The sequence below is a fragment of the Danio aesculapii genome, chromosome 15, assembly GCF_903798145.1.
Source record: "Danio aesculapii chromosome 15, fDanAes4.1, whole genome shotgun sequence".
NCBI classification, from domain to species: Eukaryota; Metazoa; Chordata; class Actinopteri; order Cypriniformes; family Danionidae; genus Danio; species Danio aesculapii.
Window position 1 is genome coordinate 16,429,892 of NC_079449.1, and position 16,291 is coordinate 16,446,182.

The window sequence follows — 16,291 nt, forward strand, 5'->3', positions numbered from 1 at the left end:
ATATGAAAGTAGTTTAAAGTGCTAGCTGCTATTTTCCTTGTAGGAACAAATTGTTTTGGTGGATTTTGCTGGTAACTTCATGTTATTTGAAATGAGAAATCCATTTTGTGGCAAGGGAAAGAAAAATTATCCACATTTTATCCCACTTAAAATGCTCCAATTTCAACCACTCACTTTATTAATGATTTATAGCAGTTCTTTAAAAATAAAAATCGTGTAACACAATTGCACAATGAATCAGTCCACAATACAGAGAAACAGAAGATATTTCTTTAATGCTTATGATTTTCTTCAATAAATTCATTATGTTGAAAAAGCTCTCTTTGCGATCTTCTGTATTAGGGGGAAGGTGAAATCACCTCTATCGACAGAGAGTTCAACATTGACCCAAACTGTAAGAAATCAATATATAATCAGTATCTGTTATTATGCTTTCCTTCCATTTTAACATACCTTTTTTAACTAACAGGGAAAAAAATGGAGATTAACATTTCATCCCCTGTTGATGAGGTCCCTGGTGGTTTAGACTCTGAAACCTCTTTCAGTTTTAAAGGTGAGTAGGTAGACAAATGGATGGATGGATTAATAGATAGTTTAGAGACAGTAAATACTGTCTCTGTTGTGTTTTAGGTGGAGTGATGGGCGAGTCAATAGACAACTGTCTGAACCTGGAAGGTATTGATAAACTGATTCAGCTGCCAACTGGCTGTGCAGAGCAGACAATGGTGAAGATGTCTCCTGCTATTCATGCCATGAGCTATCTGGATGCTACCAACCAGTGGATAACACTGAAAGCTGAACGCAGAGATGAGGCCCAATCAATGATCCAAACTGGTGTGTATACATCTGTTAATTATAAAACGTTATGAAAATGGGTTACACTAGTATACATTGGCCATGTTATAGTTTAAATGTACCTTTAAGGGTGCAGTAGGTCATTTTCTTCAGAAATTTTTTTTGTTGTGCTGGTTGAAAGTCTCTTCACAGTTCATTAGTAATGATTAAAGTTAATGATCTAAATGTGTTTATATGTATTTTTATATTGTGGGTAAGGAATAAGACTAAAAAATGTTCATCCAATAAAATATTGTCAGGCCGACATTTCCCATAATTCTAATAAGTAGCCCAAAGTGTCTATCAACAAATGTAGCGCGTGCACACGAGACACATGAAATCACAGTGGTAATCAAATGCTGAATCTAAACTTTTTAAAATCTTGAATCAATATTGGAGTTACTTTTGCACGCTGGAGGAAGGACGACACCATGGCTGAAGTATTTCTTTTAGACAGCTAATGTTCTGTTTTAAAACTATTTTAGTCACGCAAAGCTGATGTGGATTGTGTTGTTTTATGAATGGGTTATATACACAGAAGTGTTGTTCAACCACTGAAATCGTTTGGCGAAAGATTGATGTGTCAGTTTCATAAGGGACCTTTTTCAACATTGGTGATGTAGATTTTTATTTAGTTTAACAACCAAACATCAGTAAATAGTGCTATACTGCCTAGCCTGCTTTACTGAGGTGAAGTTGGTTTAATATTCACATCACCTTTAAGTACTGACTGGTTGGCATGATGAGCAGGGTTGTCAGGTTATTTGCAATGGTCAGTCAAAACTAGACCAAAATATGCCACCACCCTTTCATAAAATACACATTTTACAACACTGCATACCTTTACAAACCAATGTATGATGGTAATTATAAAGATTCTCTTATCATAAAAAATCATATTATAAAAAAAGTGTTTACTATCAATTTTAATTCATTTAATAGATTCCAACTCAATATAAATGTGAAACTGGTATTTTTTTTTTGTATATACTACAATTCCAAACTTAAAAACTTTTTTGAAAAACTTTCATGCAATTTTGCATGCATGCTAGGATTTCTGATCTCTGTTGAGGTCTCTATGGGGATGTAAGCTTTGTTAAACGTAAGCATAGTTTCTTGACAGGCCAGCGGGGTGCAGGAATTATACTTATCATTGCCAATTTCCCCAATTTGGGGTAAATTTGGTTGTAAATTTGCACATTCGGGCTTTATCCTTACTTTAGCGTTACCTCAGAAAAGCAGCCTAGGTGGAAGAGCGCTATTTAAGTACGTTTTGTTATTCAACTTGATAAAAATCAGGAAAAAGTCAGAGAAAAAAAAACTGAAATATCCTGTCATCTTTTTACATTACATTTACGTTAACAAGACAACGACTGAAGACTCTAACTTTTCATTTTCAACTGCTCACTGCTTCTCACGTACATCTCTTGTTTAAATGGCATTTCATCTTGTTTTACGCTTAAACCTAAGCATTCATTTAGTAGTTCATGTAACTGACTATATTTAGATGTATTTACATTATTAATGCTGTAAAAGGAACCTTGTGAACATGAAAATAGTCAATTTTTCACCGGACGTTTTCAGTGGTTGAAAAACACCACTTTGCATATAGCCCATTCATAAAAGAACACAATCTACAAAAGCTTTGAATAACTAAAATAGTTGTAACGCATAACTGTCTAAAAGAAATACTGCAAACATGGTGTCATCCTTCAGATCGTGTTTTTAAACAGCATATTTACCTCCGGCGTGCAAAAGCAACTTCGATATTGATTCAGGAAAAGTTTAGAAAAGTGTTGATCCAGCATTTTTTGGCAGAATCCCTTTCAAGAAACAATAGCTACGTTTCCATCCACCTATTTTTATGCACATTTTGGAGATGCGCATAAACGTTTGATGGAAACGCCAAGCACATAAATTTTGAAAAGGCGCATAAAACAAACATATGCACATAACTGAGTAGGATACTTTTTTATTTGATAAGAAAAAAAATGTGCATAAACTACAATGGAAACGCTTTTACCAAAAAACAGTATGAGCATCTAAAAAGATCATGTGATTTTGTTATAAGAGATCATGTGATGATTAAAAAGTGTGTGAATGGATAAACCAGCAGGCAGAGCACACTGTAAAACATCTGAAATGTTGTTTTGGTCATTCTAAAATGCCCTAACCATCTCAGTATTAGTGTTATTATATTATTAATGACCTCCAGAATCAAGAGCGTCTGTGCTCCGCGTCTCACGCCTTCAAACGCCACCACGCGTTCACTGCATGTCAGGATTGTCTTCTGAGGCACAAGTCATTTATTAAATGAAGAAAAGATTCACGCAGCTTCTTTTACAGCAGCAAATTCCATTTTTACTGTTGATATTTGGCACCACATAATCAGGAAGTGATGATTTTGTTCGCTTTGACTCATTGGATGGATCGCACACCATTTATGTGATAATCCAGTTTTGCCCATAAAGTTAATTCACATTTTTGGATGGAAACATAGCTAATCTTTCTTTTCATAGATACAAGGCCAGGCTGTTGATCTTTCATAAGGAAAATCAGGTTGATGCTGAGTTTGCCTGATGTCTCTCTCTGCCAGCTGTAGGTCACCGCTGCTTGTGAACGCGCAAATGACAGATCTATCTGCATAAACAGGGAGCACAGATATAGACATTTACATTTGTGGACAGTTTGAGTTACCTGTCATAATTTTCGGGCCGAAAATTTAAATTGGACAAACTTTTTTTGGTCTTATGTCTTACCCTGAATATAAAAATAAATATATACATTTAAATGATTTACTTTAATCATTCTATAATAAGTATAGTACTATTATTAATATATCTACTAAATGACTATTTTGAAATATCATCTATATCATAATTTCAAGTTTTAACGTATGTTCCAGGTTACAACACAGTCCTCACATACAAGAAAAAAGATGGCTCTTATGGAGCTTTCCTGAAAACTCCTAGCAGTATTTGGTATGTTTTTAAGTCCCCTGGCATGATCAAAATGTACTGCATGACTCTATGTCTAGGCCTTATTTGTGAAGAAGAAAAAAAAAACGTACAAAAAATATTATTTTTTACCATATATAGGCTAATATTTTTACTTCCATCCAACCTTTTCCTAGGCTTACTGCATTTATTGCTAAGGAGCTGACGGGGTCTCGAGGAATTATCAATGTGAACGAATTATATATTCAGGAGGCCATGACCTATCTGGTCTCCAAACAGAAGAGCAATGGGGCATGGGATGATCCCAATCCTCTGTATGACCAAGGAATGAAGGTACAGCTGAGGAAATATGTTTAGTAATTTTATTTTTCAGCATTGATTGCCTGCATCTACTGATAACAACAAATATATATATATATTTGTCTTCAGGGAGGAGTAGGACAGGTGACAGATGACGTTCCCCTCACTGCCTTTGTGCTTATATCAATGAACCATGCTTTGAAAGTGTACGATCTGGGAAGTGATACAGAACTGGTAACAAATAGTGACAGTACAAGGACAGTGTTGCTAACTATTCACTACTGAGCAAACAGATAATGTATGTACAAAGCTCTGTTTATTTCCAGAGAGTAGCTATGGATGAAGCAAAGTCCTACCTAGAAGGTCAGCTGGATGCTTTGAGGAGTCCCTATTCACTTGCTATTACAGCTTATTCCTTGTCCTTGCATGATCATCGAAGTGCAGAAGCTCGGAAAGCACAACGAAAGCTACAAGACATTGCTAACTGTGATGCCAGTCAGTATTAAAATATTACCAGCATCTTTTCTTTACATCTTGCATATTTTATTCTTACATCGTAATCTACTAACATATGAAGATGTTCTCACAATCAGATTTATGTGTTTTGAACACACTATGAACACACTATGTACACACTGCTGCTTAATTCAGCTGTCATTTCACCTTTTAGTACTGATTATTCTGTACACACGCGGTTCAGTAATATGTTGATTTTTGTATTTGTTGATGCTTGAAGGGCAGCTTCAAAAACTTTGATCCTAAAATGTTGCCATGTCCATTTAGTATAAGCAACTTTGGGAATGTTGTTTGACTCATATATGACTCATAATTAAGTTTTAAAAAGTTATAAGAATGGGATGATGAATGTAACAATATTTCTAATTTATTCTTAATGTCAAGTATTTATATTATATTTTAGTTTATTTATGGAATTTTTCTTGTTTGTTTTTTCTGGCCAGATCTGGCAACACAAATGAGCACCTCTTTTTCTGTAATGTATTGCTCTGCTCAGTTTGTGATTATTGAGCATATACAGAACCGCGACACATGTCTAAACAAGTCATTAACCGCTAGTTGTTTAGTTCAGTTCTGAACACAGTGTGGAGTTTGTGTACATGCAGTTGTCACTACTAGGAGTCATTTTAGTTGCTACAGTAATTGTGGTTGGCATTTTTGTCAAATAAATTGAATGTGTTCAAAGAGCAGGGCTACGCACAAACTTAATCTGACAATCGAATTTAGCAGCAATGTGTATGCGTCTTCTGTAGTGTGTGTGGTGTAAGAAATCACAGGACAGATCCATCTTGACTCATTTGCGTTGCCAGATCTTCCAAAAAAAAAAAAAAAAAAGACCAAGCCCATAATAAATGTAAACCCAAAAGTTTCTAAGCAAAAAAGCTTATTATTGCATCTGTATCACCTACTGTATTAGTAGGGTTGCTAAAACCCCAAAATGGTTATAATAAGTATACATGGCAACACTTCAGGAGTGTTCTCTGTGGTTTAGTTATGAATTAGTGAAACTTGAATTAAACAAAGGTGATGCGGTGGCACAGTGGGTAGCACATTCGCCTCACATCAAGAAGGTCACTGGTTCAAGCCTCGGCTGGGTCAGTTGGCATTTCTGTATGGAGTTTGCATGTTCTCGTGTTCATGTATGGAGTCACCTGTGTTCGTGTGGGTTTCCTCTGGGTGCTCCAGTTTCCCCCTCAAGTCCAAAGGCTTGTGGTACAGGTGAATTGGGTATGCTAAAATTGTCCATAGTGTATGTGTATGAATGAGTGTGTATGGATGTTTCCCAGTGATGGGTCGTGGCTGAATGGGCATCCGCTGCATGCTGGATAAGTTGGCGAATCATTCCACTGTGGTAACCTCAAATTAATAAAGGGACTAAGCCGAAAAGAAAATGAATGAATGAATTAAACAAGATTGAATATGAGCAATGTAGTGCAGTCATCATATTTTCTATTTCATGCAGCAAAGTGTTTTTGGAAAGCCAAGGGTGGCAGAGGTGCATCAGAAGACAAAGCTGATGCTGGATCAGTGGAGACCACAGCATATGCTCTGCTCACTGCCCTGATTGTGGATGACAAGAGCACGTCTAAACGCACTGCAAACTGGCTGACAGAGCAGCGCAAATACGGTGGAGGATTCCGCTCCACACAGGTATCTCGACGAATTATTGTGATCTTAATATGATCAAATGTGACTCTAAATTCTTTAGTACATTTTAAAAATTCCATTAAATTGATCAAACACTATTAAAGCAATATATAACGTGTTTTCTTGTATTAATAAAATATTGTTCTTTTGAACTTTCTATTAGTGGGGAAAAAATTACTACTTAAAAAAAGGCTGATGGTAAAACTTTCTATTTTCTATTTTTAAATAGGATACAGTTTTGGCCCTTGAAGCTCTGACAAAGTACAGCATACAGAACAATGATGTTGACGATCTGAATCTGAGAGTAGAAATGTGCCGTGAAAATGGCCGAAAAGAAGATTTACACTTGACCAAAAGTAATGCACTCACGACGACAGCTGTTAAGGTAAGGTTACTTTATGTTCGGTAAGGAACACTTGTGGTGATTGTGAGGTGGTATATGGGTAGGGTTTAGGACCGATTTGGTGGTATGGATAGGTTAAAGGGTGGGTTAAGGTGTAAGGGATGGTTGATGCAATTAAAGATGTAATTACAGAAATTAATTACAGATGTAATTACATGCAGGCATTTAATCAATCATAAGTACAATGTAAAAACATGTATTTACACAATAAGTAACAAATTATTAATTTCAGTTTAGTAAAGATTAGTTAAGGTCATCTAATATAAAATGGGACTGAAACTAAATAGATATGGTATTAATATATTCCTAATTATTGACAGATTTATTCTTCACCGATCTGCATTCCTGCATCTCACTATTAGGCCTTGAACTCAGACTCAGTTAACTATGTGTGTGTGTGTGTGTGTGTGTATATATATATATATATATATATATATATATATATATATATATATATATATATATATATATATATATATATATATATTAGGGCTGGGCGATTTAGCCTAAAATCTCAATTAATTGAACATTTCAACTCGATTATGATTAATGAATGATTATTTTATATATTTATTTTATGTTTTTGCCCACATGACAAGTTTTGTACAGTGAATATGCTCACATATTACAAGTGAGAGATTTTCGAATGAAGGGTGCATTACTTGATTTTAAAATAACTGAAGGAAACACACACTATCTAATATCTATAATTATTTATTGAACATCAACGCTGAACAACTGAAATTAAAACATTGCCTAAAACACGGTGCTCTCTCATCACCATTATCTAACCGACCAATCACAAAGCTTGCGCTATACGTGTTCTTGTGACATGTAGTTGCATTTTTTTGAGAGGTGTGTGGTTATGCGAAAGCTTCGCCGGACTGTGCTCGTGCACTTGGCAGAAATATAATATCAGAATAATAAAATAAGTATAAATCATAATATAATAAATATAATAAGTGTAAATGATATATATAGAGAGAGAAAACTGTACTTGTCGTATGATTTTGTAGTGTTTAAATATGGGATAAGGTATGCCATAACAACAAAAACACTTGTATACACAGGTCAGAGATGTTGGGAAAGTTACCCTAAACATTCAGGGAACAGGACGTGGAACATTAGCTGTAAGAAATAAACTATTTATTTCACTCTTGTTTTTATTTATTTATTTATTTTTTGATCTTGCATTTTATAAAATTAAAATCAGAAGGTTGAGATGTGAACTTAGAATATCACATACTGTATATCTTAACAGCTCACAATTCAGAATTCACCTCAGTTCTGTTTAAATGTGTAAGTTTATATATTGCAATGCTGATTTCATTTGGAAATTTTGATTTATCTCATAATATCCTAAGTTTATAAAACATTACTCCGTTTACCCTGTTTTTTTTCCTTGAATTTACTTTTTTATTTAATTTTGAGATTTATAGGCTCTTGAAATTCTCAGTTTATCTCAGATTTTATTTTTCATAGATCTACTGCTTAGCTTCATGATGTTGTGACTGAAATTTTGCTCATTGCAGGTTGTGCAGACATACAGAACAATGAAGAAGGATGAATCATTCTGTGATCTTTTTCACCTTAATGTCACAGTGAAAGGAGAGCTGGAGTACAGTATGTAACATTACAGGACACTTTTATTGTAGCACACTCTAATAGTGAATGAAGTGCATTGCATTGTGTCATTTTTTTATTTTTTATGGGAGGAGTAGCTACAGAATTAGAGTTCCACGTGCTGTAACTAAAAAATAAAATGAGTATTCTCTTTTGCAGAAACTGACAATAGTCAAGATCTGCTTGAAGATTATTATGAGAATTATGACACCAGTGAAGCTCAAAATGAAGAGCCCATGAGCAACATGCAGTGGTTTGACCTCCGCAGTCGCAGAAAAAGACAAATCTCTGAGGAGCCGAAAAAAGAGAGTTCTCTCATATACACAGTGTGTGTGGGGTGAGTGCAGCAAAACATCACTGTGTGCATTTAAAAAAGATTGGTTTGTTCTGTAAATGTTCTGCAGAATTATGATGGCTTGAAATCAACTATTTGTCTCTCCTTCAGCTTGAAAAAGAAGAACTCTGAGGGGATGATCATAGTGGACATTTCTCTTCTGAGTGGACTGATACCAAACAGCAAAGACCTGGAACATGTGCATATACTATATACTATCTGTCTGTCTGTCTGTCTGTCTGTCTGTCTGTCACTTTAATCATCCATCCACCTATCCATTGATCTATTAATTCTTCGATCTGTTTTATTTTATCAATCCATCTATTTGTCCACATAAATATACCCATCCATCTGTACTGTTGTATTCTGATCTGTTAATCCATCCGTCCATTCATCCATATCAGTCAATTTATCCATCCATATCATTCTATCATTTATCATTTCATCCATGTTGTTCTTTTTATCCATCCATTAATTCATATTGTACCATTCATCCATCCATTTGTTCATCTGTACCATTCTATCCATCCATCCATTCATCTGTTCATTCATACCATTCTATCTATCCATCCATCCCCTTTAATTATCCATCCATCCATCCATCAATCTATTATCCCTTCTATCTATCCATCCATCCATCTATCTATTAATCCATCTATCTATCTATCAATCAATCAATCAATCAATCAGTCAGTCAGTCAGTCAGTCAGTCAGTCAGTCAGTCAGTCCGTCTGTCTGTCTGTCCGTCCATCTGCATAAATATACCCATTCATCCATCTGTACTTTTCTATCCATCCATCTCTGATCTATTAATCCATCCGTCCATTCTTCCATATCAGTCAATTTATCTATCTATATCATTCTATCATCCATCATTTCATCCGTGTTGTTCTCTTTATTCATCCATTCGTCCATATTGTACCATTCATCTATCCATCTGTACCATTCTATCTATCCATCCATTCATCCATCCTCTTTGATTATCCATCCATCCATCTGTACCATTCTATGTATCCATTCATCCCCTTTAATTATTTATCAATCCATCTATTTATCCACATAAATATACCCATTCATCCAACTGTATTTTTCTATCTGTCCATTTCTGATTTATTAATCCGTCCATTCATCCATATCAGTCAATTTATCCATCCATATCATTCTATTATCCATCATTTCATCCGTGTTGTTCTCTTTATCCATCCATTAATCCATATTGTACCATTCATCTATCCATTTGTGTATCCGTACCATTCTATCTATCCATCCATCCCCTTTAATTATCCGTCCATCCATTCATCCGTGTTGTTCTCTTTATCCATCCATTCGTCCATCCATATTGTACCATTCATCCATCCATCTGTTCATCCACTCATCCATCGATCTATTAATTCTATTTGTCCAGATAATTTTATCTATTTATCTGTACTGTTCTTTCCATCCATCTCGGATCTATTAATCATCCGTCCATTCATCCATATCAGTAAATTTATTCATCCTTATCATTCTACCATCCATCCATTTATCTATCAGTTCATCTGTACATTTCCATCCATCTATCCATCCATCCATCCATCCATCTATCCATCCATCCATCCATCCATCCATCCATCCATCCATCTATCCATGGCATTCTAACCATCCATACATTTTTATCAATTTATCTGTTCATCTTTACCATTCTATCAGTCCATAATTTATCAATACTTCTTTCATTTACATCTTTCTATCCATCCATTCATCTGTTCATCCGTACTATTCACCCTTCATCCATTCATCCACACCATTCTATTAATCTATCATCTATTTATCATTCCATCTGTTTATCTGCACCATTCTATCCAGCCATTTATTTATCAATTTATCCACTCATATGCACCCTTCTATTCATCCATTTATCAATTTATCTGTTCCTCTGAACTGTTCTATCTATCCATCAGCTATTAATTCATCCATTCACACCATTACATTAATTGTTTATCAATTCATCCATTCATCTGCACAATTCCATCCATCCATCAATCCATCATCTGTATATGTATATCAATTAATTTGTGCCATTTATCCATCCATCAACTATATATCTATCTATTTAAGAATCTCTTCTACAGAAACCGACAATAATCCAGATATATTTGACAATTATTGTTATTGTTACAATTAAGAAACCATTGAGGATCAAAGTGATCCACATTTCTATCTCAAAGTGTTGTCTTGTCATTTCTTGGCTTTATGCAGTAACATGTTATTAACAATATGTGATAGAAATATGAATGTATTTCTCTTTCAAACATTGCTTTAATTTCACTTCTTTTTCCCCCCAGAATGTAAAGGGCACAGAGAAGTACATTGATCACTACGAAATTCACCACAACAAAGTCTATCTTTATTTTGCGAAGGTAACAAAAGAATTTCTCTTTAAGTATGCCAAAAATTTCAGATTCTTTTATTTATATATTTGTTTAAAAAATATCTTTTCCCCTGTGCCAGTTTCTGGTGCAAGAAATTAACCCTCATTGAAATACTCATTAGAGAACCCCTGGAGTGTTATTAAAGGTTATTACAAGACTTTAACTTTTTAAGATTGGTACTTTCCCTGAAAAAAAGCGTCAAGCATAACATTACATTACATTACAATACAACATAACATTACAATAACATTTAGGGCTCTATTTTAAAGATCTAAGCGCAAAGTCTAAAGCATCTAAAAGCATTAAGAGCGTGTCCGAATCCACTTTTGCTATTTTAAGGATGGAAAAATATGCTTTGCGCCCTGGTGCATGCTCTGACAGGTGCTTATTCTCTTAATTAGTTAATGAGGGTGTGTTTTGAGCATAACATGCATTAAACCAATAGGAGTCTCATCTCCCATTCCCTTTAAAAGTCAGTTGCTTCGCACCATGGTGCATTTGCTATTTACATGGCAGACTTTGTAAGTGGAAAAACTGAATGCTTCACTAGCGAGAAAACAGTTAAACAGACCATCTGCAGGGAGAATAAAGAACGAGCCTCCTCCAGCCTCTTACTTTCACTTTTTCCTCCTTTTAGCACTCCACTGAAGATATCCATTAGCCTACATAGTTAATATTGTTTGTTAAGCACAAAGATTTGTTCCAAAACTATTTCTAAATTCAGTTCTAATTTCCAGCAAATTATTAAATGAACAATACTAATGAAGCGTGGTCAAAACACTGAGTTATATACAAACACACGTCCTATTCTTATGCCCCATATGGGGATGCATACATCTCCAAAACCCAACAGGTGGACAAATCTAAACTTGTTTTTATTAAAGCAAATATAAATATGCATATAATAAATAATACTGACAACAATAATAACATTATACAAATTATCATGAATAAACTGAAAAAGCCCACCCCCCACCCCAACATGAAGAAGGCATGGAGGCAGTGGTTTTTATATTTATGTAGAAAATAATCATTTTTATAACATTTTAATCTTTTAATTCTTTTCATATGTAAAGATATTTGTGTATTGCTGTACATCCTGTGTGTATTAAGAAATGTGTAAGCGTTTGGACCTGCAGAGGTGCTTTTAGTTGGTCAATGGCGTGGTCTATTTTAGTTTCTCAGAATAGCAACGTGCCAACAATGCATCTTAACCTTAACACACCTCCTTTTTAGACCGGAACACCCAAGAGTCCACAAAGTGGCGCAAATGGATTTGCTATTTAAACAACGTGACGCAAACGTGAAAATGACTGTTGGGCTGGTCTGAAAATAGCAACAAATCACACCAAAAACATCTTGCTGCTTATTGCGCCGGGTGTATAATAGGGCCCTTAGTCATTTAGTAGACGATTTTGATCAAAGTGACTTACAATTGAGGAGGCATTCAGTAATTCAATAAGAAGAAGCAATACACACAAGAAGTGCTAATTATACAAAGTAACTGTTCAAAGAATTAAGTGCTAGAGTAAGGAGTGATGTTTTTTTAATAGAAAGAAGAGTGTTTCTACAGGGGGTTTGTCAGGCCTACTTACCTGTGTGAACCACACTTTATAAATGCACAATGTTTTAATCAAAAACACACTGATGTTTTAATAATTTCAACAGATCACTGAAACAGAGGAGTGTCTTCAGTTTGGAGCTGATCAGGCTGTTCCCATGGGTCTCGTCCAGCCTGCTTCTGCTGTCATTTATGACTATTACAGTCCAGGTCATCATCTGAACACTTAAATAAGAATCACATCTGAGTTCTGAACCCCAACTAATGCCGTTCAATGTGTCTCACAGAGAAGAGATGTGGCATTTTCTACACAGCGCCACAGAAGAGCCCCATGATCTCCAAACTGTGTCAAGGGGACGTGTGCACATGTGCGGAAGGTGCGGACATGAAACTTTCTGCTGTGAAATTTCAGTAAAAACAAGAAGTATGAAGTCAGAATTATTAAACCCTCTGAGTTATTAGCCCCTCTGTTTATTTTTTCCCCAATTTCTGTTTAACGAAGAGAGGATTTTTTCAATACATTTCCAAACATAATAGTTTTAATAACTCGTCTCTAATAACTGATTTATTTTATCTTTGCCATGATGACAGTAAATAATATTTGACTAGATTTTTTTCAAGACACTTCTATACAGCTTAAAGTGACATTTAAAGGCTTAACTAGGTTAATTAGGTTATCTAGGCAGGTTAGGGTAATTAGGCAAGTCGTTGTATAAAGATGGTTTGTTCTGTAGACTATCGGGGAAAAACAATATTGCTTAAGTGGGCTCATAATTTTGACCTTAAAATGGTGTTTAAAATATTTAAACTGCTTTTATTTTAGAAATAAAACAAATAATACTTTCTCCAGAAGAAAAAACGTATAGGAAATACTGTGAAGAATTGCTTGCTCTGTTAAACATCATTTGGGAAATACTTTGCTCTTTTTCCAGGTGGTTGTGCGAAGCTGAAAGTCACCTTCAGCAAGGATATGAAATCCAACACCAGGAGTGGTTTTGCTTGTTATGATCCTAGCGTTGACTATGGTAAGATCAAATAATCTACAACTACATCTGAGAAGTATATGTTCATATCTTAATTGTGTTCTGAATTTATTTGTTTATTTTTTTTTGTAGTTTATGTGATCAAAATTCTCAGCTCTAGAACTGATGATGTTTTTATGTACTACACCACGCTGATCACTGATGTTCTGCAGACTGGTAAGATTGGTAAGTTTGGTAAGACTTTTGAATTCTAGATTTTGAATCATTATATCAAGTGGTCATTTTTTCCCCTAAAATTTGCCATCATAGCTGTCATCACCTGGGTAATTGAAAAATAAATGATTTGCTTAATGTGGGAAATTATTTTACCATGCCTTTAGGTCCTTCGTATCAGGTTGATTTTTTTTATTTTTTCCTTTAGGTCAGAATTCAGATTTTACACAAGAATTTAGACTTTTTTCTTTTGAATTTGACTCTCAGCAGTTCTGACCTTTATTGTGTTTTAATACTGATTTTACATTTCTTAATTCTGACCTTTTTTCTTTGAATTCTGATTTAGTCTCTGAGGGCTTTTTATTTTGATTTTACACTTTAGAATTCAGACTTTTTCCCTGTAAATCCTGATTTTACATATCTCAGTTCTGACTTTTTTTTTCTTTGAATTTTACATTCCACATTTCTGACTTTTGTCTCTGATTTTACATCTTTAAATTACAACCTTTACTCAGAATTATCTTATGTAAAATCAGAATTCAGACTTTTTTTCCCCCTTTGAATTCTGATTTTAGATCTCACAATTCTGACGTTAATGTTTTGAATTCTGATTTTACATCTCTCAATTACCTTTTTTCTAAATTTACATTTTTTTAAATCATATTTTCCCTCTTAATTCTGATTTTATGTTTGATAATTGAGATTTTTTCCCCCTCTTTGAATTATGATATTGCATTGAAGAGTTCTGACTTTACATTTCACAATTTTGAGAAAAAGATTTCCCCTCTAAATTCCGATATTACATCTCACAATTTTCCCTTTTTTTAAAATTTGATTTTACATCTCAGAATTCTCACTTTTGTCTCTGAAATCTTATTTGTACATCTCTCAATTACAATATCTTTTCTGATTCACAATTCACATTTCAAAAAATTTACTTTTTTCTCCTCTGAATTCAGATTTTTTTTATCTCACAATTCTGACTTACTGTTTTTTTTTTTGTTTGTTTTTTTTAATGGAAACCTTCTACTGGAACACTTTCATTGATTTTTTTTTTATTTTTTTCAAAGATTTTTAGATCTCACAATTCTGACCTTAATGTTTTGAATTCTGATTTTATCTCTCAATTTTGACCTTTTTTCCTTTAAATTCTGACAAATTTAGATATTTTTACATCTCTCAGTTCTGACCATTTTTCTTTAATTTTGGAATTTGCGTCATGCAATTCTGAATTTTTTTTTCTTTGAACTCTGATTTTACATCTCACAACTCTGATGTTTCTCTGATTTTTTTCATCTCACAATTCTGACTTTTTTGTTTTTGATCTCGGATTTTTACAACTCTCAATTACAACCTTTTCTCTGAATTCTGATTTTACATCTCCTTTTTCCCACTGAATTTTGATTTTACTTAATATAATTCTGACTTTTTTCCCCTTTGATTTATGATTTTAGATCTCACAATTCTGATATTTTACATTTCAGAATTATAACATTATTTTCCTTTGATTTCTAATTTTACATCTCACAATTCTGACTTCCCCTGTTTTGTTTTGGTTTTTTGTTTTGTTTTATGGAAACCTTCTGCAAAAACATACTTTCATAGATTATGTACAGATAAATTCATTTAAGTAAATATTCAACGCCTACATAGTCATTTGTGTGCCAAGTATCAGTGTACTGTACAGTCAGCTGGTACTGATGACAAAAACCCAATCTCACCATGTCATGATTTATGTGCTTTAATTGTCAACTGATTACATTATCCCTCAATCAGATTCTGCAACGATAGGGACACGTAACAGTAAACTATTAAACCAATAATATGTCGAAAATTACATATTTCTATTAAAGGTTTCGACTCAGAAATTCAGAAAGGTGAAACTCGTCAGATGATCCAGCGTTTATCATGTGAGCTGGAGCTGAAAGACGAAGCCCAGTATCTGCTCATGGGCCAAGACAGGGCAATCTCAGTGCAGAATAACGACAGACAACAGTAAGCCTTAAAGTATAACCTTTATTATTATAAAGACAAAACTGTATTATTATTTTAAACCATTTCTCATGTGTTGCTTCTCAAGAACCAAATACATACTGAACAATGACATGTGGATCGAGAAGATACCGGAAGAGAAGAGGTGCAGGTCGACCACAAGCCGCTCAGCCTGCTTTCTCCTTACTGAATTTATAAAGCAGCATCCCATTAAAGGCTGCGACATCTAGAAGACGCCATGCAGATAAGAAATAACCACTCTGAACATCCTTATTTGGCTCTGTAAATCATGTGCTTTTATTTCTAGTGCATACTGACATATAAAGAGACTCTTACAGTTGTTTGGTACATTGGATAGTAAGCATTTCAATTCAGTTTTGCATGTGTATTGGCAATACAGTAGATTTACATTACTCTTCATTCTGTTAGATAAAGGGAGAAATTTAGCGAAATGGAATAAAATTTCTGCAGATTTCTGTCTTATTGGCATGATCTTTTTATATTATGATCGCCATTG

At 34.3% G+C, this 16,291-nt stretch overlaps 1 protein-coding gene across 1 annotated transcript in view; it reads left to right on the plus strand.

The window, feature by feature from the left end:
- Nucleotides 1-16,250, plus strand: part of c4 (complement component 4) — a 28,269-nt gene extending 12,019 nt beyond the window's left edge. Inside the window, 20 exon segments of the mRNA XM_056474445.1 lie at nucleotides 343-394; nucleotides 470-553; nucleotides 631-834; nucleotides 3,740-3,815; nucleotides 3,968-4,124; nucleotides 4,221-4,325; nucleotides 4,418-4,586; nucleotides 6,070-6,257; nucleotides 6,484-6,639; nucleotides 7,728-7,787; nucleotides 8,190-8,280; nucleotides 8,440-8,617; nucleotides 8,726-8,813; nucleotides 10,939-11,013; nucleotides 12,694-12,796; nucleotides 12,874-12,963; nucleotides 13,519-13,611; nucleotides 13,702-13,794; nucleotides 15,636-15,777; nucleotides 15,863-16,250. Of these exon segments, the coding sequence (XP_056330420.1) occupies nucleotides 343-394; nucleotides 470-553; nucleotides 631-834; nucleotides 3,740-3,815; nucleotides 3,968-4,124; nucleotides 4,221-4,325; nucleotides 4,418-4,586; nucleotides 6,070-6,257; nucleotides 6,484-6,639; nucleotides 7,728-7,787; nucleotides 8,190-8,280; nucleotides 8,440-8,617; nucleotides 8,726-8,813; nucleotides 10,939-11,013; nucleotides 12,694-12,796; nucleotides 12,874-12,963; nucleotides 13,519-13,611; nucleotides 13,702-13,794; nucleotides 15,636-15,777; nucleotides 15,863-16,004 (2,346 nt within the window). The 3' untranslated portion in view covers nucleotides 16,005-16,250.
- Nucleotides 16,251-16,291: the final 41 nt, after the last annotated feature.